General features: G+C 42.8%; 2 protein-coding genes across 5 annotated transcripts; both read left to right on the forward strand.

Annotated features, from left to right (window-relative positions):
• sphk2 (sphingosine kinase 2) lies at nt 1-12,722 on the forward strand. Of its 4 annotated transcripts, none has more exons than XM_056443811.1 (8): nt 1-446; nt 2,064-3,566; nt 5,616-5,765; nt 5,847-5,941; nt 6,067-6,182; nt 7,079-7,282; nt 7,409-8,987; nt 9,408-12,722. In XM_056443811.1, exons 2-8 carry the CDS (start codon nt 3,128-3,130, stop codon nt 9,468-9,470), a joined length of 2,646 nt encoding a protein of 881 aa, XP_056299786.1. In that variant the 5' UTR covers nt 1-446; nt 2,064-3,127; the 3' UTR covers nt 9,471-12,722. The 4 variants fall into 4 exon arrangements, with proteins under 4 accessions (XP_056299786.1, XP_056299790.1, XP_056299789.1 ...); XM_056443815.1 differs by lacking the exon at nt 1-446 and adding an exon at nt 4,784-4,823 and having other exon boundaries at nt 3,500-3,566; XM_056443814.1 differs by lacking the exon at nt 1-446 and having other exon boundaries at nt 3,500-3,566; nt 4,784-5,765.
• A 787-nt stretch (nt 12,723-13,509) lies between these two features.
• cyth2 (cytohesin 2) lies at nt 13,510-23,726 on the forward strand. The gene is made up of 12 exons (XM_056444997.1): nt 13,510-13,666; nt 17,029-17,179; nt 17,507-17,573; nt 17,655-17,773; nt 17,859-17,939; nt 18,155-18,267; nt 18,609-18,757; nt 18,870-18,981; nt 19,651-19,727; nt 20,530-20,601; nt 20,713-20,867; nt 21,042-23,726. Exons 1-12 carry the CDS (start codon nt 13,600-13,602, stop codon nt 21,127-21,129), a joined length of 1,251 nt encoding a protein of 416 aa, XP_056300972.1. The 5' UTR covers nt 13,510-13,599; the 3' UTR covers nt 21,130-23,726.
• The last annotated feature ends 318 nt before the right edge of the window (nt 23,727-24,044 follow it).

A 24,044-nucleotide genomic window follows, 5' to 3' on the forward strand; every position in this document is an offset into this window, starting at 1 on the left:
CCTTTTGTGGTTTTTAATGTAAAGCTTGTATGCTCTTACAAATACATCATCAGTGATTTTAAACAGAAGATGACATACTAGTTGATGTCCAAGACCTAGAGGACCAAAAATTAAGCTTAAACGTCCCTTATTTACAACCCCCCCCCTTACATAAACCCCTTTCCATTTCCGCACTCAACGTATATCTGTCGTCACTAATAATTAGATAATTATCGATAGTTAGCTGGCTGGAGGGGGTGGGCATATTTCTTGACCAGGAAGGGGTCTGTCGATGATTGGAGAATGTCGGTGGGTGTTTCAGTGTTTTCCTTATCGCCGTTGGACTTCCTGTCCGCCGCTCAAAGCTGCCGCTGCTGCGCCTCCAGACACTTCCTGCACCGAGCGACCGCGTCCAGAGCAGGCGGCGACTTGTCGTGAGTGGGGGAGAGACGAGATGACAAGATGAGGTAAATGGCTTCTTTTGCTCCGATGCATAACATTTGATTTGGCTCCTTCTGAACCGGTGATGACGAAAGATATAACTGAAAGTGAGCGGTTAGTTGTGTTTATGAAATAATCCAGTCAAACCGCCCGTTAGCTTCACGCTGTCACCCGCCGCTAACTTGGTAAACTGCCGGTAAATTAACCGAACATATCAAATGGGGATGTTTCCGCACACCCGTGGCGGTGGTGTGGAGTCATTTTAAAGAGAATAAAGTTGTAACTGCGGGGATTTGCTAAAAACTGCGGTGGTTGCGGTGGCATGTTGAGTCGTACACACAGAGCGGTTTAACTGAAACGGGCAGCCGTTGTTTCACCGCTTGCGTCCGTCGTCAGAACATCAGCTCGGCGATCACATTGATTCGCAACGGAAGGATCCTCCAGAAGCTGCAGCCTCCGTGACGCAGTGTGTGCAGCTCCGGCTGTAGCGGACTGTTGCTGCCCACGAGTGAAGCAGTTCAGCCGGCTAACAGCCTGCGGTCCTGCTAGCTAACTGTGTGACGTCATTGGTCCCGTTAAAGTTGAACGGTTAGGCTGTTTAACGTGACTCTATGTAGTTCGGTGTCATACGCTGTTAACGACGTCACGTGCCCCTGGTTTGTGAATGCTCCGAAAGCCAAAGTATAAGGGAACCGAAACTTGCCCCAAAATACCCCGAAGTCCCTGAACAACAGGCTCATTGTGGGGACGACGTGAGCTGGTCTTCCTCCTGGGTGTCCCCTCCCCGCCCTGTGAGGTGCAACAATGGACACCAGAGAGCTCCGGTGTGTGTTTATTATCAAAACAGGACATCAGCCAAGTATTGATTTGGTCTGCACCACAACAGGCATCATGTTTATGGGCTGGAACGAAAGATGTGACTATTTTATTAACTGGAGTAGTTGCTCTTTGATGCAGTAAAGTCTAATTATTTGGGTCCTGCTGGCTTGGAGCTTTAACATTACTTGCATGTCATGTCACTGTTGCACTTTGTTACGTTACTATGTTTATGTTGCGTATACGGTGTATCGTAATCTCTAACGAGTACGATTGTTGCACGCAAATGCGTATTGCAAAACCTCTCTAATTCAGCACTATTTAGGTCAGCAATTTGTAAAATCTCAAGCCTAGATTTCAATTGTGAAAGAGACACTGTTTCCCCAAATTTGTTTCCGTAAATGCCCTTTTAATAAAGGGAAAAGAACACCAACCAGACGTGGTCATCCATTCAACCTTCATTGCAAAATAATGTGGTGTCTCAGCAAGGCGGCTGAGGATGTGTGACTGTTAGTCATTATGTACTCAGACGCACTCGGGGTCAAAGGGCATGGTAGGCCAAGTATTGCTTCACCCTATTACCGTAATCTCCACCTTCTTATCTTATCATTATCGGTTCTTCTCTGTACTTTCTCTACTCTAGTTGTCAAAATGTGGTTCAGAAATACAGACATAATTTATTTAGTTTTCTCTCATGTTGACTTCTTAACTACCTGCTCCAAAAATATGCTTCGGTGGATCACCCAAACATCAAAGTTCTGCTATGTTTGTTTTTTTAACATTTCGACAATTGACTTTTGTCCTCCACTCCTTTTGTGTTCGTACAGGAACAAAGATCTTAGGGAAGGAACGTGAGGCGTGACTTAAGGACACTACCATGACATAAACTAAGGACCGACCTGGAACCGTCTCCTTGTTTGTCTTTTGTTTTGTTTCTGTTTTTTTATTTTTTCGTTGTCTCGTTTCCACCTGTCTTACCCTGTGTTCACCCTCTTCTTGTGGAGTAGTATGCAGGAGCATTTGTTTGGCTGAAAGTTTATTTTATTGCACTACTGTCTAGAGGAGTGGTGTGATCACTCCTTTGGTCTGCCTCCTATATCACTGAGATTAAAGATAGCAATACAGGGAGCAACGGTCTTGAAAAAGCGTGCACTTATTATATCTTTGTGGCATTAATCACATTTCGTCAAACAAAAAATCATTACTTGTGTGTTCATTTAATTTAATTGTTGCAGCCTCCTTGTTTAAACAAGGTGTGTTTGTTTGTCTTATTCATACTTAATAGATCACTTTCATGATTTGTCTATTTGTATAATTATTTCAAGATTTATTGTTAATTCTGAGGAGCTGCTCTGCTAACTTATATTGTTATCACAATAGGAGGCATTGGGATCTAATGTAAACACTTTTTTTTTTACTGATGCAATTTTGTGAAGAACACATTTGTTTAAATGACTGATCTCACCGTGGAAAATATACTTTTTAAAGTTCTGCTGTTTTTGAATACGTTAAAGTTTTCCTCATTATTTTCCCCACTGGCAGTAAACTGTAGAAGCTGACGAGTCTTCAGATCAAACTTTGATGGGAGCTTTTAACTGACACAAAGATCAATCTTTTGCAGTTCCTTTCTTCACTGGATAAACACCAGAGAAACCTTTCAACTGGAAAAGGTGTTTTATTCCTTTTCAAATGAACACAGACTTCTTCAATGGACAGACGGACAATGTCTCATTTGAATCTTAACACTGAAGAGGGAGAATGATTTCTAGGAGTGTTTGGGGGGAAAACTCTGACTGACTGATTTTCACTTCAATTCTTTAAGAGCTGCCAGATTCCTCTCCTCAAGCTTGGCAGACCGACTTTGTCCTGTCGAGCCCCGTCCGCAGTGAGGATGCGATCTCCAGAGCAGTCTTCACCTTCCACAGCAGAAGCCCTCCTCCATGGCCAATTTGCCAGCTGGGGTTCAGGCAGCAACAATAACAGCTGCCCCAACAGCCCCGTTGGTCTGGGGGGCCTCTCCCCTGCTCCGGCCTCCAACTATGCCTTGACCCTCACTCACACACACATACATATTCAGCGGCTGGCGCCGAGGTTGGGGAAGGAGGCCCGTCTCTTGCTGCCTTTATCGGAGCTGGTGGGGTGCAGCTGCCCTCGCGCCCCCGCGCCCCCTCTTCTGGTGCTGTACTGGTACCCGCCAGGGAAACGACGGAAAGGTGTGTCTCGGCGCAGGCAAGTGAGGGCCTACCTGGCAGAAAGCAGGTGTGAAGCTGAGAGGTGGTCGGCTGCCGTGCAGTGTCTCCTCAGAGGTGTGACCGTCACTGCTGACACAGGTGAGTGTGCGTCCCACAAGACGCTCGTCTGCTCGGTGTGAGGGTTGTTGGGTGTGTTGCAGGGCTTGTGGTTGTTGGACTCCATTTGCCGACATTTGAATTGTCAATTCATGAAAAGTCGAAGTTTCCTAGACCCTAAAAAAACAGGAATTCTCTTTCCAGGCCTCCACGCTGAAGGCTTTATGTTTTTTGTCCATCTAACCCTCTGTTTGTACGTCTGTCCGGTCCATTCTCACAAATCTAATATTTCAGGAACGCCTGGAGGGAATTTCTTCAATTTTAGCCAAGACCTTCACTTGGGCAAAATGACGAACTGATTAGAAATTGTTCAAGGTCACTGCGACCTCACCAAACACATTTTTGGTCATAACTCTACAATTTATATGCTTGTTTTGACAGTTTCACACTCGTGTGTAATAGGATAAAATAAGAAGTGTTGACATTTCAGACAGACATGGATGTAAACTACAAATTGACTTGTTGGCCGAGCCACACGACTGCTAGTTCTGTATAATCATGGACATTGCTATAGTGTGGAGTTACAGTGAAATGCTTTATCAAAAGGACAACATGTTACAGTAGATGTGTGATTTACTTCGGCTTGCCTTATATTTCTATTTAAGACCTGAAACCACACAATGTTGCCTCATGCCGTCTTGATTTATACCTCCTTTGGAAAGGCTTGCTAAGTATAGCTTAATGTCACCCTGACCCAAGACCTTTCTGTACGTACAGTATTCATATTTCTCACAGGGAAAACAAATGCTGCCAAGAGTATTGAACCATTTCAGTGGCTATGATGGAGAAAAAACTAATTTGAATAATTAGAGGATTCTGAGGAGATTATTCAGAATATTTAGTCTGGATTTCAATGTTTTTTCCACCCTCATCTCACATTTAACTAATACTTTGTTTCCCATATCTGTCCTGCACACAGTCTGGACCATTCAGTGTCACATGACAAAGAGGGTGGGGCTGATGTAGTGTGCCACCCCTTCCCAAGCACTGTATCCCCCAGCCTCAATAATCCAGCAGACAGCGAGGCCCCGCTCAGTGTTTACGATCGCTGTGTGTTTAGCTTCTTTTCACCATTTCTTAATGTATGCGTGCCACACTTTGCCAGCAGCGTCCATCTCTTCCTGTCTCTTTCCTCTCCTTTTAGAGATAATCTCAAACCCATAATACTCTTTAATCTCTCCATCATTTGTCTTCCTCAGTCTTAACCTCTCACATCATTGTCTCCTTCCCCCAACAGAGGTAACACTGTCAATCATTCTTTATTTATGTCCCCATGCCTCCGTTCGCCTCTTGTCTGCCTCATTCATCCTCCGTTACAGTTCCCCCTATTGTTTCTCTTTGTGGCCGGCCTACTCTTTCTCCCTGAATGTCTGCTCCACTTTCCTCACACAGCCTTTATTCTTTCTCTCTCTCTGTTATATTTCTCTCATATAATCACTCCATTTCTGAATCACTTCCTGTCTTTATTCTTGAGTTGTTATGCTTTCGGACAATATAGCTGTGGTTCCCTTGGTTTTCTGTTAATTATCTTTAGTCTTGTTTGTTACATAATCTAGGATTATCGCTTGAGCGCAATCGTTTCACCTCCTCCCCTGCACCGCTGGCAACCATCTGTACTATATTACATCTTAGATAGAGTTCAGAACCAACTATAGAAGCCTTTTTATTTATTCGAAGCATCCCACCTGGGCTGATGAAAGAGTAGAGAAGGGGTATGTTGCCACTGCTCTCCAGTTGGACCGACAATGAATGATTTATTGTTATTTCACCACCGTGTTTTATTTCATTGCTCTTTTCATTTAAATGATTAGCAGACACATTGTTGGGTGGCAGTATTATACAACGTGAAGTAGATCCTGGGATAAAATAAAGGAGGCCCAAATAGTTGGATGTCCTCAAACTGCAGGGTTGGGCAACACTGTAATGACACCTCCTGCTTGCTTTGCGGTGATCCTCTCGTTCCTTTCTTTGTTCCTAACAAGCACTGCGTGAGTTTTAACTTATTTATGCTTGCCCTTCTTTTTCATCCAGACTTCTCTAGAAGTCTGCTACCTCGTCCCAGGCGACTCCTGCTATTGGTCAATCCCTTCAGTGGGAGAGGCCAAGCGATGCAGTGGTGTCACACCCACATCCTGCCAATGATCAGAGAGGCCAACATCAGCTACAACCTTATACAGACAGGTATACGTCAAGGGCACAGGCGGATACGATTTACGTACAACCAACATACATAACGGTGTTAACTTAATTAATCTGTCTCAGAGCGTCAGAACCATGCCAGAGAGCTCATCAGAGAGATATCGCTCCCAGAGTGGGACGGCATCATCATTGTCTCTGGAGATGGCCTGCTGCACGAGGTGAGGACGCTTTCCGTTGGGCTGTGCGTGGTAGCATTTAGTTTATTGTCTCTTTTTAGTATGACGTGTGTGTTAAATTGTGTCCACAGATATGATTTTACAAAATGCCTGTTTTTTCCCCGCAGGTAATTAATGGGCTGATGGAGCGTTCTGACTGGGAACAAGCAATAAAAACACCTGTCGGCATTCTTCCTTGTGGCTCTGGAAATGCATTGGCTGGCTCCATCAACCACCATGCAGGGTACGCATGTTTCTCATTAATATATTTATATGTGAGACTCATTAAAATCTTGTTTTCCAGCCAAATACTCTTATATATACAGGACTGTCTCAGAAAATTAGAATATTGTGATAAAGTTCTTTATTTTCTAAATTAATTAAAAAAAAAAAAAAATGTCATTCTTTCTCATTACAATAAAAATCAATATTGCAAGCCTTTATTTTTTAATATTGCTGATTATTATATAGCTTAAGAAAAGAAAAAAATCCTATCATAAAAATTTAAAATTTTATTTCCTCAGACCAAAAAAAAAAAAAAATAGCTGAGTGTTTGTCAAGGCTCAGGAAACCCCTCAGGCAGGTGTTTCAGTTAATTAGACAAGTCAAGTGATTTGTTTAATACCCTACTAGTATTTTTTTTGAATATTTTAATATTGATATAGATAGGATATTTTTTCTTTTTTTCTGTGCTAATAATCAATATAATCAGATAAAAAGGCTTGCAATATTTCAGTTGTTTTGTAATATAATGAGAAATGAATGACATTTTTTTTTTTATTTGCATTACAGAAATAAACAAACTCAATCACCAATTTTCCTATATATCTTCTCTGTATTTCTTCATGAAAACGTTGCAACTACTTGAGTAATCAACTATTTTCAGTCTCTATGTTTCTCTTTGATTTTCTTAGCTGTACAGACTAAACACTAAACATTTAAAACATTGTTTAACAGCTCAGCCTTATTAGTTTTTGGCCGAATGAAGCCCTGTCATAGCTTCATTGTTGTTTTTGTCCTGACCTTGTTATCTCGACCTAGATATCTAAATAGCTGAAGGACTCTGTATTGACCTGCTGTTTGCACAGTTCTCCACTTATCTTTATTCACACAAGGTGTTGTTCTTCATATCTCCCTCAGGTATGACATGTGCCTTCGGGAGGCCCTCCTTTTGAACTGCTGCTTCTTGCTCTGTCGCGGCGGTGTCCGACCCATGGACGTGGTTTCTGTGACAACAAGCCCTCCTCCCTCCATCAACAGCCGTGCTGCATCACCCAGGAGACTGTTTTCCTTCCTCTCTGTTGCCTGGGGCTTTGTGTCCGATGTGGACATTGAGAGTGAGAGGTGGGTGTGTAATTGCTAAGACGGAGAACATCCACAATTGGCTTTGTTCATCTTAACGTGACTCTATTTGTCCTGCAATATCACTTGGCTTTATTCAAAAAGAAAGCTAATGTTTCCTTCCTCCAGGTATCGGGGCCTGGGCTCGGCTCGCTTCACCCTGGGCACCCTGGTGCGCATCGCTTCTCTTCGATCCTACAAGGGTCGTCTGTCCTACCTGCCTCCCTCTATTAGCGCCCCATCAACAGATGACACACCTCCTCTGCCAAGGAGACCCCTCTCCCGCAGTATCACAGAAGGCCTGGAGGGCTTTTGTCGAACGCCCATTCATCGCACCTCCTCTGACATGGGCATCAGTGAACAGAGGAGCCTGCGTAAGGGCGAGGGAGAGAGGGAAAAAGAGGAGAGGCAGAGAGAAAGGGAGAGAAGAAGGGAGAGGGCTAGGGGAGGAGGAACTGGTGTCGTGAGGACAAGCAGCCTGGCAGAGGACAGGGAGCGGGAGATGGAAGCGGAAGAGAAGAGGTCAGGGACATGTTCACAGAGTTCAGAATCAATTGAAAGGGAAGACTGCAATATGGGAAAGGTAGAACGGTTGGCCGGGATCAAGGATGAAAGGGAAGATGAGGGTGGGGTAGAGCAAGACTCCAGTGAGGAGGAGGATAGGGAAAAGGATGGAGAAGGCAGTGGTGGTTCTGCAGAGGGGGAGAGAGTGTTGCATGCAAGAGAGCTGGGAGAGAGCAGCGGGGTCGCCACGGGGCGAGAGGCAGATGACGAGCAACAGGGTTGTCCCGCTCGCCAAGACCGCCTTCAGGAGGCCAGGCAGGCCCTGAGAAAGAATTCAGCCCCTTCCAGCCAGATCGCCAACACTCTGTTCAACCAGCCCCTCAGGCAGGAGGCGGACACAGATCCAGGCACTTCATATGGGGTGGAGGACGTGGATCTGAATGGGACCTACTACCAGAAGGAACCCTACCAGCTGGACGCTGCTCGTGAGCGATCGCTCACCATCTCCTCTCCCTTTCGCCACGCTCCCTTCTCCCACAAGCCCAAGACCCTGGACCAAAACCAGAATGCTTCTCGTCCGAGACCCCTCTCTCTGCTCCATCACTCCCACTCAAACTCCCTCCCCCCTAAACTCCCATCCCTGTCTCTTTCTCCAACACCCCCGTCTTCCCCTTCATGTGCCGCCCCACACTCTTCATCCTACCTCGTGCCCCGTCCTAATACCCCAAATTCCACCTCGCCCTCTCCATCTCTACGCACACCGTCCTCGTCTTTTAACTTTGACATTGCTGAGCCAGCAGGACCATCGAAGAGCCGTCCTTTTCTCTCACTTTTGAATATGCCTCGGGATGACTTGTTACCTCCCCTCGACCAACCCATTCCCACCCGAGATTGGGTCACCATTGAAGGGGACTTTGTCCTGGTACTGGCCCTGTATCAGTCCCACCTTGGGGCTGATCTTCACGCTGCGCCCCAGGCCAGGTTCGACGATGGGCTGATCCACCTGACCTTTGTGCGGGCGGGGATCTCCAGAGCGACTCTTCTGAGACTGTTCTTTGCCATGGAAAGAGGAAACCACCACTCCGTCAGCTCGCCGTATGTGAGCCACATTACCTGCAAGGCCTTCAGGCTGCAGCCTCTGTCTACACGAGGCACGCTGACTGTGGATGGAGAACTGGTGCCCTATGGGCCTCTTCAAGCACAGGTCAGAAAGGGGAAACGGGATGTTCTTGTCATGACCAGTCACTGTAACTGATTGACTAGCCTGTGGCACTTATTTGCTTACGTGAGGAGGTTCGCGGGTATTCGGAATATACTTTGTAGTTCAGCTCCAGAGATAATTTTTATTCTCATTGTGGTTGATCATAAATGTTTTTAATTTTGTTATGATGACCAACAATAAGCAGAAAATCAGGTACTTTGTAATGTAAACGCCTAAAAATATTGATTGTTATTCATTCGTCTTTGACAATTACACATAATCCCAACTAGTAAGGAGGTGTGTTTGTATCTTTTGCAGATATACTGTATGCCTTTCCAGTTTAAATGCTGTGTAATCTATGCTAATATGTTGATGTGAGACTTATCATTGGCAATAATTGTATTTTCTCTCATTATTTCACAGGTTCATGCTTCCTTGGCTCGTCTCATCGTTGGTGACTCTGGAGTGCAGATTACCAGGTTCTAATGAGAGATTGGCTGAGCTGATTGACAGAAACAGCACTCTACTAAATGATGTAATCTCTGTTGTCATCTATACTCTGAAAGAGAGGGCGGGGAATCTGAGAGACTTGAAATAGCCGGGAATGCAGAAACTGCTTTTCTGGGATTTAATGAAACGGATAATCCGCCAAGCCAAGCATCATTGGAGCATGACTGCAGGAATTAATCGCGACTCTAAAAATGCGCCTCATTGCACAGCTGTTGGATTACGCGGAGCGTACCCTGAAAAGCATGAAAACTGCACAGCCTGGGATAGTTAGAGGGAAGAACAATCGAATGTGTATGGAATTTATTTGTGCAGCTAGTGCATGTGTTGGATGTATACATAGTAGTATGCATGCAGAGAAGCACTACCTGAATTTGTCCTTGAATGAGATGGGAAGCGATCAGAGTCAATTATGAGAAAGATGTTCTTAACCCTTGTGTTGCCTTAGGGTCATTTTGGCCCGGATCAATATTACACCCTCCCCCCGCCTTTGGGTCATTTTGACCCGATTCAATGTTTCACCCTCCTGTTACCTTTATATTTACTAACATATTTTACCCTTTGGGTTCAATTTGACGCCAGCAATTAAAACCTCCAGAAAATTATTAGAATTAATATTGTTTTCCAAGTTTAACTGTGAGGCACTTTATGTTTGTTTGTTGACTACCGAAAGAACACAGACATTAAACATTGAATGGGGTCAAATTAATCCTAAAGCGGGGGGAGGGTGTAATATTGATTCGGGTCAAAATGACCCTAAGGCAACACAAGGGTTAAACATAAAAAGCTCTAAAACTACATTGAGATTCACTCGAACAAACACCCCATAAACACCCTAACCCGTTATCTTCCACCCCAGTGTCTAAATGTTTGAGTATAAAAACTTCCGTCCATGAAAGGAATGCCTTATCTGACACAGTACAGCTTTACCTTGGCCCTTACTTGCTCTTACATGTTTAACCCTCCTGTTACCTTAAGGGTCAATTTGACCCCAGGCTGTTTTTCACTGTCAAACATATAATAAATATCAACTTTTTTATATATTTAAATGGCTATTTAGGTAGTCAACAAACAAACATAAAGTACCTCACACTTAAACTTGGAAAACAATATTAATTTTAATAATTTTCTGGAGGTTTTAATTGCTGGGGTCAAATTGACCCCAAGGGTAAAATATGTCAGTAAATATAAAGGTAACAGGAGGGTTAAACATTGAATGGGGTCAAATTGACCCTAAGGTAACAGGAGGGTTAAGAAAATCAAATATTCAAATGCTGCGTTCACACGACGAGCGGCAGAAGCAACAAAACAACCAACTACCTTATCGGTGAGTGAACATTGAAGTTGCTCAAGCGCTCATTGACAAAGTTGTGTTTCAATAGCACTGGGAACTGCCAAACGGCCGGGTGAAACGAAAACATGCGATTGCTTTGTTGCATTTTTAGGGCGCTGGAAGAAGTAGCAAGTCCCTCGTGCCGCGTCAGTTCGTTGTTTCCTGTCACCGCCGTCCAATGAGAATGAAGACTGTCCCTGTGTCGCTCGTGGCGTGAGCGGAACATGAGTCTCAGTCTACCGATCATACGGTCTGTCCACGACAGCAAAGCTACACTTAACGAGTACGTAGGTGGGTCTATCGGTTGTCTGTTATCTTTGAGCACACTACTTTCCACTGTGTTTAGCATCAGTGGAGAAAATGTGGATAAAAATGTACACTTCAATGACCATTTTGTTCATGCTAGAGACTCCATGTAGAACAGCTAGATTAAGCTTTTCAGGGTCATTTCATTAGTCGGAGCAATGGGACTGTTGAACGGTGACTATAACTGACAGTTCTGCATAATCTGCTTGTTTTTCATCGCCAGTGGCTACACGGCGATGTCAGACTGCAACATATTGAACATAAACATATCTGGACAAAGCAAGCTTCCTTGTCTGGTTTAAGATCACGTAGAAGTCTAGAAAATATCACTGTCTGAGTAATCGACTGGAAGCGTAGAGGGCTTCACGTGCCTCTGGTTAGTAGTGAGTAGTGCTTTTTCTATGCACAATAACTGGAGATGAGGCAGCACAGAAAATCACAACACTAGAATGCTTTTTAACTTTTACAGAGGAACAAAGAATTTGATATAATGCTTGTTCTAGAAATGGTTTCACTCGTATGAATAGCAGAGTCCAGATTCTATAATAAATGGATCACATTATATTCTTAGCCTTAAAGGAATCAAATGCCTGAACACTCAAAGCATTTGAAAGGAACGACTGACTGAATCATTTGAAAACTTTAAAATCCTTCCGACGATACAAATTAGGGGACAACGCCAAATCCAGCAGCTCTGTGTTCTCACGTCGGTCTTTTGATCAACAGATCGATCAGATGGAGGTAAAATGTCTTCACTGTGAAACGTTAAACAGCAGCAGAACTGATCTGCTGAACTAAGTGATGAATTGGGTTTTAAATGTAAAATATCTTCATGTTTTTTTCCGAATGATGACGTGCTCCTGAGTACAAATTAAACAGCAGATATTGGAGCTGCACTAGGAATTCATGTTTTTTTAATACGTTTTGGAAATGTTATAATAAAACCTGAGTATATATTTGGTCTGGAGAAAGGATAAATCATGAGCATGTGCAGCGTATCATCCAGGAAGCCGACTGCTTCGGGTCACCATCCAATACTGTATGTCTTAGTGCTGCCTGGACGAATCAATGCCTTTGTATAATAAGCCTGTAAATTCTGGCTGTTGATGAACTGTTAAATCCTGACTGCAGAAAATGGAGTAAAACGTTTTGCTCACCGGGCCTTTATTTTGCTTCTTTTATTTTGTTCCATTGAGCAAACAACGCGGCTAGTCCACCACAACCACACTGAGCGGACACAGCTACAGAATGTGAGCACAACATCTTGAGTTAAAGTTCGTAACAGTACCAAATAGCAGGATCTATATACACTTTAAATTGAGTTGTTTTGCCAAAATGTTTACTCGCAATATTGAAGAGACTTGTTTTCCTTCCTAAACATTTCGTTGTTGATGGCTACAGCTTGGACTACGGTGTTCTAGACCAATTTGATATGACCCCTCAAATCATGCCATTAAGTTGTCTGTAGTGAGCGCCTGTAATGAAATTGTAATTATTACTAAAATCATATGAATATATGAAATATTTAAATACACAATGTACAGTTAATAGTTGGTTTTGAATAAATGTAACATAAGTTTTCTTGACCAATTCTTCTGTATTTTTGTTACATTATTTTGTCTTTTTAATTCAGAATACAGCGAGAAGTGTGCATGTGATAAAAGAAGGGGAGGTTGGTCTTATCCATCAAATGTATGTTATTACATTGTTTAAACTACTGGCCATTGACATAGTTTGTCGCCACTCTTCTCAACCACAGTACACTTGGAAAACAACGGAGATGTTACAGTTTCACTATTCCTGTGACTTGTTCCCTGAGGCTTTCTTTTTCACAGAAGCCGATGTTACTGTCTCGCAATTTTCTTGGATACATTTTAGAAAAGGCCTTTTATCAAAGTGCCAGAGTAATATGTTTTAGGACCCATCGCCCCAAAGGAAATGAAGAGGACAATCTGGTACATTCAAAAGCACCAGAACCGCCTCTGAGTGGACATTGTGGTATGCCCTTTGTGTTTCATCTTTACAATGACTCATTATTAAATTCAAATTGTTGTATACAAAAACTATAACATTATTATTAATAAATTGAAAGTATCTCCTAGCTCTCCTTGAGAGGTGTGCAGCGAGCTGGAAACATTCAGACACTAAAGTGTTTATTAAAATATAAAAGTTTACTGTTCACATGTATCCGGTAATCTGTAATGCAACAACTCCAAGTAGATCGAGAAAGATCCGTGAACAGCAAAGAGCCCTGTGAATATGAAACAAATATAAAGTATGTCCAACTTCAAGTGTTGTAGTTTGAAAAACAACTGACCGGAAGAAGCCCACTCGACAGTCAGACACCACTTCCGGTGTCGCCACCTTCTTTGTCTCCGGCCCAACAGTTCGACACCAGGGGTTGTCTATTTTTTCCCTTTAGTTTGTAGGATATATTTTGACATATATCCTATTTTTTTCTGATATTGAATGACAGTCGACTCCGAAATATTTATGCCTAAAAGTAAAGCGCCCAAAATGGATGACCTGGACTACAGTAAGTGGGCTTCACGTTACTAATTAGCCTTTTGCCTGGGCTGCCTCGAGCTAACTGGCTAGCAGCAGCCAGGCTCAGTCGATGTGCTCAGGTGTGACACGGTGGTCATTCCGGTTAACCAACGTGTCATGGAATGATGGACTGCATTCATTGCCATCTTTTCCTAACACTGTGGTTGTGCACGTGAACCACGTTGAGGTTACAATCCGCCACGGATGCATTAGCTTCGCCTGACGCCAACTCGATATTGATTATTTCCCTGAGCTCCCAGCTCACGCTGGTCAGGCTGCGAGCTCAAACGTTTGGCTTCAAGCGACACACGAGCTCGTTAAAATGGGGGCATTGCTTTAAATAACGAAACGGTCCTCTTCTCTCAAGCCTGCTGGAGAGGATGAATCGACCCGTCCTGTTGATCCAGACTGTGGGCGTGGTTGGGTTTGTTTTGCAGACTAAACACTGAGGTCCGGGAGGATGTGGCTGAGCTCAAGCTGCAACTTCGAGCTACTGCTCTGCGTGGTTTGTTCAAAATAAATCATCACGGCGTTCAGTGCGAAGTATAAATATATAATGGAGCTTCTCTCAGACACTACCCTTGTTTATATGACTCACTGAGCTGAAGTCAATAACCACTAATCAATATGAACGTTTTGTTCAACTGAAACTTGAGTCACCGATTAAGGATTCAGAGACTACAGACGCTATTATTTTATATTGCTTCATGCATTGATGTGTTTCCAGTGGTGGGCCGTCAGGGCCAGCAAGGCCTTCTCTGCTGGCCTAAACACAGAGCTGCCAACTTTTCAAAAAACCTTGGAGTGAGATTTTGTCGGGGGTGACCAAAATGTTGCCGCGCACGCAGCCTCACACGTTGGTGGCTCAAATATCAGGAAATTTGAATTAATTTGGCGTTGTACCCATGTTGTACCCTGCATTCTGGCCTGGCAAAGGTCTTTTACGAGGCATCTTTGCTACCTAAAAGAATTTAAATGTGTTTTAATAACTCTACTCTCATTTACAAAAACATGCCTAATTCTATTGCACAAATGTCCTGTCTTTATGTTAAATTCTTTAGAATACATCTTACTTGTTCAAAGTACTGTTTGGACATTTTTTTGAGAGGGTCCTCTTCCTAGGCCTGTAAATAAAGTGATAAATGCTATGTGGGCAGCCTTAATAAACAATGCTCTGATGTTTTGAGCATGCAGGATACCAAGAGGTTAACACGGTGCTCTCCTGCTGCTTGTTATGACAGCTGAGTTTACATTCACCACACAAAATCACACGCACAAACACAACACATTATTTCTTTCAAGATTTAAAGTTTAAGAGAGCGAGTACTTAATTGAACCACGTCATTAAAACATCAGAATATTTGAGGGTTGCGTGGCTTATCTCCGTTACTTTGCTCCGTGGAAAAATATGTTCCGCCATCCGCCACGGAATAATTAACCAATTTGTCTACGTTATACTTCTTGTGGAAATGCCGCACACGTCGCAACATCTAGCGCCCCGGTGTGAATGACTTCCGCATCCAGCGTCACGAGAGCAGCAGCAGCCAATTAGATCCAACAGCGGAGCAGCTCAGCGCTGATTGGCTCTCACAACGCAGCGTTCTGGTTCTGTGCTGTGACGTCGATACTCGCTATAAGCTATAGTGACGTCACAGAGCTTTGATCCAGAGTGCGTAAATAGAGCAGACTCAAGCACTGTTCAGAGGTCTACTTGAGGATCTGGGAGAGTCCTGGGGAGCAGAATATGGTAACCAGGATGTGTACCCTGGATACTCGTAGACTGGGGGGGATAGAGCAGGCTCAAGCACTGATGGGTGGGGGGGTGGGGGGTTCTCTGATATATACACATGTACATACATAAATACATGGTGAACTAATCTTACATTAGGTTGTTCAGCTGTAGTAAGACGGCATTGAAGGCCTAGGTAGTAAATGCACGGCCCGCCACTGTGTGTTTCCAATATTGTGTATCAAATCGACACGTTAAAAACTAGAGCACAATACAATTGACCAAAGTCACAATACAGCTGCATCAGCATCTCTCCCACAGGGAATGGACTCTTGCAATGGGTATTATGGAACACCTGGGATTGAGAGCGTACCTGACCTATATTTGACTGCCCACGTTTCATCTCGGTGTAAACTGTCCACACCTCAGTGTATTTGAGCAGCAATCAAAAAAAAGAAAGTTAATAGACATCTTTAATAAACAGGCAATCACGTTTTGGTGAGTGTGTAATTCAGCCTCCGAAACCATGAAAAAACAAAACAATAGGTGACATTTCTGAGAACAAGTCTGTTTATTATTATTATTTATCACCCAGACGTCCATTTTAAAGTTATCTATAGCTACATCCCTCATAACTGGTTTGATATAATTTAATTATGTCAATGTTTTCATTCCATATAAATCCTTCAGTCTTCTACATATATTCCTGTTTTAACTGCATGGCGCTGGTTCTCTAGCTTGTAAGGAGACTTCTGGTTCTGCACTCATCTAACATGTGATCATGTTGCTGATGGAGCAGCTTTCAGTAAATATGACAGCCCCCCATTTTGAACACTTGTTAAGGGTTCACTTGGGAAGCCGTTGCAATGAAAACGGTTCACAGTGAGCAGCACAAATACAAATCCATTCACTTTCAATTAAATTATTGTTTAGGTGGTGAACAACATCTCAAAGAGGATGTCTCATCACCCAGTAAAGACAACCTGAATGAATTGCCTGCCTTGATGGCGCTAGTGTTAACCACGTTTTAGACTAATCTGGATGTGTGATTGATTGATATTGGCCAATGGAACCAAACCGTAGATGTTTCTCATTCAAGTGTTTGTGTGGGAGAAATTTTTGACCAATTCAACCCGACTGTCAGACTTCCAGTTGTTCAGCCGCCTCGTGCCGTCACTCAGACAGCAGATTTTCTCTATTTTTTCACAACAGGTGCAATAAGGTGATAAGTGATAAGGAAAGGGAAAGATTAGGGGGACAATTAAGGGAAATATTGAGGCTGAATGTGTGGTGAGGTATAAGTGCAACTGATTTAAAAGAGCCAATTTTATCTTCACCAGTGTCCTCGCCCAGTTCCTTTCCACTGTGTGTTTTGTATTCGCCTCTCCTGAGTACCGACTGTTTCTACTCTACTTCTTCCACTCCTCTCCCCTGTGGGATATTGATAGAAAGAGTACTCATAATAACCAATGTTAAGTAACAATGCAGTTCTCAAAATAGTTGTACACAATGTCTTTTATGTTCCTAATAAAGACGCCGTCTGCCTCGTGTTGTTCGGGCACAGTTACCATGTGTTCTATCTGCAGCAGCAATGGAGTCATTCTTCTTCTCTTCCCTTCCAGTCCCTGTAGACCTGAGCCCGGAGGAGCGCTCTGAGCTGGAGGACATCCGCAGGAGGAAGGGCGTCCTGCTGCAGGAGATACAGAGGCTCCGAGAGGAGTTAAGAGAGGCCATTTTGGAGGTGGAGGGGCTGGAGACCAGCACGGAGGGCAGGTAGGACCAACACGCAGTCAGGTGTCACATTGCCTCTGTGTTACTGGCCCAAAAGTACTTGTCCTCCTCCCAATGTGACTTCAAAGTTTCTCTCATTGTTGTTGATATGATCAAACCAACAAAGCCCCGCACCGACATTGTTTTGTTCAGCTTCTGATAAAAGCATTTTATGATTGTTATTTCATATGAAATAAGTGTTGTGATAATATTTTCTTGTGATCTTCAGTGATTTGTTTATTTGAGCTGTTATAATTATTGTTAAGAAGATGTAACTTGAATGCTACAAGAGCCATTCTTTCTTAAATTTGACTTTTTGGCTCTCTGCAGTAAAACGCTCCAGAAAAGTCGGCATGTGGCAATGGGAAGGAAGAAATTCAATATGGACCCAAAAAAGGTAAAACTCCTGAATACTTGATCTGCCTTCACTCCGGTTTGGCTGTGAAGTGAACGCTCTCCATCCCCCCCCCCTCTACAGGGCATTGTGTTTCTGGTGGACAACGAGATGCTCAGACACACTACAGAGGATATCTCCCAGTTTCTCTACAAAGGCGAGGGCCTCAACAAGACCGCGATAGGAGATTACCTTGGAGAAAGGTGATTGGCCTTAAAATATCTTGTCTTTCTTTCTCTTTTTGTGTCAGATATTTGTAACTGTGAACTCTCCGTTGCTGTTCTGCAGGGATGAATTCAACCTCAAAGTTCTTCAGGCTTTTGTTGACCTCCATGAGTTTACTGATCTCAACCTCGTCCAGGCCCTCAGGTAAACCATGCGTGTTGTTTTGAACCACGGACACAATCTCTTGGTGTTCTGGCTCCGACTGATTAACAACCCGTCTCCACTGTGGAAAGTCTCATTATCACTAAGGGTCAGGAAGGGGAACATTATGCAAGAGAGCGGGAGGGAGTGAGTGTCTAACTTGGCGTTGATTGCCAAATGTTTTCTTTGTGATGTGACCTGAACCTCAAACTCTACAGACAATTCCTGTGGAGTTTCCGTTTGCCTGGTGAAGCTCAGAAGATTGACAGAATGATGGAGGCCTTTGCTCAGAGATACTGCCACTGCAACCCCGGGGTCTTCCAGAGCACTGGTAAGCACTACCGCGTTACAATGAGTGGCAACTTAATGTAGGATGTCTTCTGTGTGTGGGCGGGAGCTGTCCCTTAAATCAGGTTTTATTTTACAACAAGGTATTAAAGAGGCATTTCACTTGAGGTGTGCACTCACAAACAACAAGCCCCTAAACCAGATATGAAAGCATGCATTGTGACCATTTTATAAACATTGCTTTTCAGTTCTACCATTTTCAGTTGTTTCCTTTAGTTTTCATTAATTATTTCCTCAAATAGTTTAAAATGATGTTCAACTATATCATTTAATTTGTTGTAATTCACCACCGTGCATTCTCTTGCTTGTCTCTCCTGTTCACAGACACATGTTATGTGCTGTCATTTGCCATCATTATGCTGAATACAAGCCTCCACAACCCAAGCGTGAGGGACAAGCCCGGAATTGACCGGTTCATCTCAATGAACCGAGGCATCAATGAGGGAGGAGACCTGCCCGAGGACCTGCTCAGGGTACGATGACCTCTACACTGGCTTTCTTTGGAGACGACTAAGTGGCAATTAAAATTAAGCCAGTGAAGATATTTTTAGTGAGCTTATTTTATCATCTTGTGTGTGATTACAGAATCTTTACGAAAGCATTAAAAATGAGCCCTTCAAGATCCCAGAAGACGACGGCAACGACCTGACGCACACCTTCTTCAACCCTGACCGAGAGGGCTGGCTTCTTAAACTTGGTGAGATGATGCCACTGAGACTTTGCTGGCTTGCGGTGGAGTACCTCTACCCTTGTTGACTTTGATATTTACAATTGAACACATCAAGTAAGTAAAAGTTACAGATGCCAGGACTGTACATTTCTATTGAGAGAAGACAGTGATCTGTTCTGTATCCTGGTTGTGTACGTTGTTCTGTCTTAAGGCTTTTTGTTACCTGCCCTGTGGTCTGAGGTTTGCTCTTTGCCTCCTCTTGGACTGACCGCTCACAGTATTGTGGCTTTTGAACATGGCCATAGCATGATGGGGAGCAGGAGACTCGCTTTCTTCCAATATGGCAACATCTGATTTTCTTTTGCATGCCGGTACCTGTGATCTCTGTGTCACTAATTAATCTATTTCTCTTCCTCCTCCCCGTCTTTCTCTATTTGTCCTCTGTCTTCCTCTAAATACTCTGGTCCCCTTTGTCTCTGCTTCTTCCCTGCGATTTCCACCCTCTACTGCCGCTGCTTGTTTTCTCAGGAGGTATGTACTTACAGTTGTTGTAGTTAAAAAATAAATTAAAAAATAGCCACGTTGTCGGCTGTAAGAATGTAGAAATTGTAGAATAGTATCCTTTGAACTTTGACCCCCTCAGGAAATCTTGTTTCCTCCCCTCACTCATCAGCGTGACGTATTCTTGTGTTTCAGGAGGACGAGTGAAAACCTGGAAACGGCGATGGTTCATTCTCACAGACAACTGCCTTTATTACTTTGAATACACCACAGTAAGTCTTTGGTGCACATCTGAGTTAATTTTACATTTCTACTCCATCCAGTGAATTAAACCGTCTAAACAGGATGTTTATACTGTAATAACATTGGATTTTCTCATTAAAAAAAAAAGCTAAATAATTGCTGACATTGTTTTTATCGTGAAATAAAATGTGATGTTTAGGATTGCAAAGCCGCTAGAAAATTGGGATTGTCTGTGAACGCTTATTTGGGGCCTAGAGGTAAATTCACATTGTCAGTAATATACTGTATCTGACAGGAAGTTGGGTCGTGAGCTCCGGGGTTGGATGCATCGCGGTGTTGATCCCTAGAGGGCAGACTGGTTTAGTTGCACAGACACAATAGTAACGAAAGAGACGACATACAACCATAACTATTTAAAAAACTCATGTTCCAGGAGGTCTAGTGTCGCTCACGGAGCCAAAAGGTGAAGCATCACTTCACTGAAATGCCAGTGTTTCAAACTCATTTAAATGTTCCTCCAATTTGGTGATTTTTAACTGAAATGATGCTGATTGGTTGAATTGTTCTTTCTTGCACTCAAATATTTATCGGGACAACAACAAAATGTAATCAACATTTCATATTTTATGTACGATAATGTGAACTCAACCACTCGGTCCGATTATATCTTGTTTTACTTTTTCGGTTTATTCATTTATTATATCTTAACTTACTTATTGTACTTGTTTTGTTTTCTACCTCTTGTTGTTTTCTAATATAGTTTTTTTATTTCAATAAAGGCACTTGTTGCAGTAACTGTTTCTTCCCTAACCTGCTGTTGTTCACTAACAGGATAAGGAACCCCGAGGCATCATTCCCTTGGAAAACCTCAGCATCCGCGAGGTAGAAGACCCAAGAAAACCTGTAAGTTAGCTTTTTTTATTAGATACAAGCATATGTAATTATCCTAATTGTACTTTTTACACATTTTGTGTATGATTTTTAATCAACCGTCCCTTTCTTTTCTCCCAACAGAACTGTTTTGAGTTGTACATCCCCAACAACCGCGGTCAGCTGATAAAGGCGTGCAAGACGGAGGCCGATGGGAGAGTAGTGGAAGGAAACCACAATGTGTATCGTATCTCCGCCCCCACACCCGAGGAGAAGGATGAATGGATCCACAGCATCAAGTATGGAAATAAAAATAGAGGATAATGTCACAAGAAAAATGAGTGTAGTGGTAGACCAAGGGGTTCCCTCTGGTGGAAGGGCCTCCTTTAAAAACCCTATCTGCGCTCTGGTCTTTTAATTGTATATTTTTATGATCCACTCAACTCAATAGTGTTTCTTTGTCACTTACACAGATCTGCTGTCAGTGTTGATCCCTTCTATGAAATGCTCGCTGCCAGGAAGAAACGTATATCACTGAAGAAGAAGGAGGAACAACCCTAGAGAATTCCCATCAGCTCTTCCTGTCTTCCTTTGTCATTCTCATCCCTCCTTCCAACACTGGACACAGGTTGTCATCCCTGCTCCCCACTTCCCGTTTTAGGTTTTGTTCCCCCTCTTTTTCACCGTCCTGAGAATGCACCCTCTCTCTGGTAGCGCCTTGTGGTCCTTTGGGCTCTTGACAGCCACATCCAGAGCGAGGCGCCCCCCACCGCGGCTGCCTCTTGCAATCTTGTTTCTTACTCTCCTGCTGTTCTGCACGACCTGGAGCACCACGGCTGTCCCGTCTTCTCACCACATTCCTCTCTCGTTCAGCGTTTACGTAAACTGTGAAATGTCTTTGAGACCATATTCACACTAATGTGTGTGTGATTTTAAAACAACATTTTGCTTACCCAATATGGACAAATTGGCCAACGCTGGGAAAATGGAGGATTTAATGATTCTTCAGGATTTTAGGTATCTGGATTTAATTCTGAGAATCTTACTTTGTCCTTCCTCCTTAACAGTGTCTCTGAAAACCACAAACAAAGCTCTAAATAGATTTGGTGAATGCTTCGTAGTTTATGAGTACAATGGCAACAACAACTGTGAGACAGTCTGTCTGAAAGTCGTCTGCATTAGTGCGATATGGTCTTAAGGAGCAAGCCGCTTCAGTTCTCGTGAAGTCGTCTTTCACGTGTGTTGATGCTGCCTGGATGAGAAATTGCCTTTCTTGATTCTAGAGAAAATGTGAATGCAATATTCAAACACTAACAAGATTTATGTTCAGTCCACGTTGGTCCGAGTGGAATCGGTGGAAGCAGCAACTGATTACAGATTAGAGACGTGTCCATCGCTTCCGAAAGTATTTTTAATGGCTTTGACACTCATTGCTCCTGACTTCCCTTAGATACTTCAACCGTTATGAGGAAAATGTCACTGTTCATGACTATTCGCCACGTTACTATTGACCTTCAAATATGTCCATTTCTCGAGGCTGAAAGGTTTCTTCACGAGCAGAATTACTGGAGAAAGTTGTTCCTCTCCTTCCAGATAGCTGCTTGTTTCAGCTGACTGAGAATAGCATGTTTTTTTGTGTTTTTTTTACACGTTGGAGCAATAGCCGAGCAAACCGTAGTTCCAGTCTGTAGGCTTGTTTACAAATCCTTCATACCACTATACTGAGCATGTCCTCTCTGCTGTAACGCTCGAGCGTCACACGAATAATTTCCTTCCTGCCGATGAGCATTGACATCTTTCTCACGAGTAATAACTCAGACATTTAACTGATAGAGCTTTGAGAAATCACAAAGGCAGCTCATTACGATGTACACTTTTTGTAAATAGATGTTAGCATTTTTGTTTACGATACACATAGAAATGATTTAATTTATTCTTTATCTTTTGTTAAAATCTGATTTTTGTACGAGCTGCTGTAGGACTGCATGTTGATAACTTGAGGTGTCGGTCGTAGGTACCGATGCAGCGCTGATCACGCTAGTGCACTGATTTGAAAAGTTTTAGTGTTCCCTGTTGACATGGAAAAAGTTGATTTATGCATAGAGTGAATTGTTTTAATCTTAGTTTTATTGTAAAATAAAAATATATTTAGGAAATGTTTAGTCGTCTGATTTAACTCCGGCCTCCCTGTTGGTTTTTGGAGTAAACCCGACTGTAAAGCACAAGCAGGAATGAGTCTCTCTCTGTTGAGCTGCTCACAAGCTGAAACGGTCATTTCCCATCGTGAAAGAAATGAAGAGACGACGAAACAAGGAACACAAACAAAGCTTTGATTCATTATATAATATACAAATGTTCAGATGTAATGAATCGGTAACGAGTCTAGATTTGTGTCCAGTGATAGTTTTGCTTGACATCCAGTTCATGAATTTATTACTCGTAGTTTGTTGACTTGGCATTTTAAATTGTAGTGAAAATACTTGTCTCCTGCACTTTATCAATTTTAGCATTTTGGAGAAAATGCTGTTACTTTGACTGACGGTACTCTTTCTCACCCTCTACTGGCGACCTCACCCACTGCAATATGACGAAGGATGAACCATGAACTGTGTAGAAATACTGTCTCACGCCACCGCCTGGTCAGGGCCATCTTTAGCAGTTTTTTATCACGACATGTACCGTATTTGTTCACCTGATGATAAGATCATGTTGTTTGAAGTGAATTGAGGTCTTTTCTCTCTGATCAGAACATGTAGACCCTTAAAGACACAGCAAGTGATTAATCCTTCAAATACAGATACGGATTGCCTTTGACTCTCCTCCATCAAACTAACCACGGCCTAAATTTATACCTCCATGTTGGCGCATCCACTCAAAACACGGTCTGTCTGTAGGCCTTCCCTTTCTGGGGATTCTTGAAGTGCCAAGTTGCCAACAAATATTTTCCTTAAATCTGAATATTGAACACTGGAATGATCAGATTGAAACTGGACCTCTGTTTCTGATTCCACCCTTTTCAGAAAATGTGTTAATTTTGTATTTATTTATTTTTATTTACTGTGAGGTGAAGATTGATAGATCATCTGTAAATGTAGCAAAATGAAAACGATACATTGGTGCCAGTAAACTACTGTGTAACAATAAATGGTAAACCGACACGATTGCTGCGTATGTTTTAAATTGGGAGCTTTGAGCACTCGACACACGAAACCAAGACGGTGAACGTAGAAAACAACATTCACATTATACTGAATACAAATCAACTGTTTCTGTAGGAGTGGGTCTATGTTTTTGTTTTCTTTCTGTCTGCATCAGCAGATTATACGAGTTCAACCGGAGTTCACGTTAAAACAATTACACACCCTGGTAACTGGCTCTTTGTAACTAGTTCACGTTAGTTGAGCTCAAATAAAGTTAGTAGTTCATTGTAGTTAACACGTCTTGTGGATCAGCTGCATTGTGAATGTGTGTGACTG

The sequence above is a fragment of the Pseudoliparis swirei genome, chromosome 22 (assembly GCF_029220125.1).
Source record: "Pseudoliparis swirei isolate HS2019 ecotype Mariana Trench chromosome 22, NWPU_hadal_v1, whole genome shotgun sequence".
Classification (NCBI taxonomy): domain Eukaryota; kingdom Metazoa; phylum Chordata; class Actinopteri; order Perciformes; family Liparidae; genus Pseudoliparis; species Pseudoliparis swirei.

Excerpts from the sequence above, each read along its gene's own strand:
- cyth2 (XM_056444997.1), top strand. The coding sequence starts at position 13,600 with ATGACAGTCGACTCCGAAATATTTATGCCTAAAAGTAAAGCGCCCAAA. Across the intron at positions 18,268-18,608 it reads CGGGGTCTTCCAGAGCACTG|ACACATGTTATGTGCTGTCA; the intron begins GTAAGCACTACC and ends TCCTGTTCACAG. Across the intron at positions 20,868-21,041 it reads GAATGGATCCACAGCATCAA|ATCTGCTGTCAGTGTTGATC; the intron begins GTATGGAAATAA and ends TCACTTACACAG.
- sphk2 (XM_056443811.1), top strand. The coding sequence starts at position 3,128 with ATGCGATCTCCAGAGCAGTCTTCACCTTCCACAGCAGAAGCCCTCCTC. Across the intron at positions 6,183-7,078 it reads TCCATCAACCACCATGCAGG|GTATGACATGTGCCTTCGGG; the intron begins GTACGCATGTTT and ends TATCTCCCTCAG. Across the intron at positions 7,283-7,408 it reads GTGGACATTGAGAGTGAGAG|GTATCGGGGCCTGGGCTCGG; the intron begins GTGGGTGTGTAA and ends TCCTTCCTCCAG.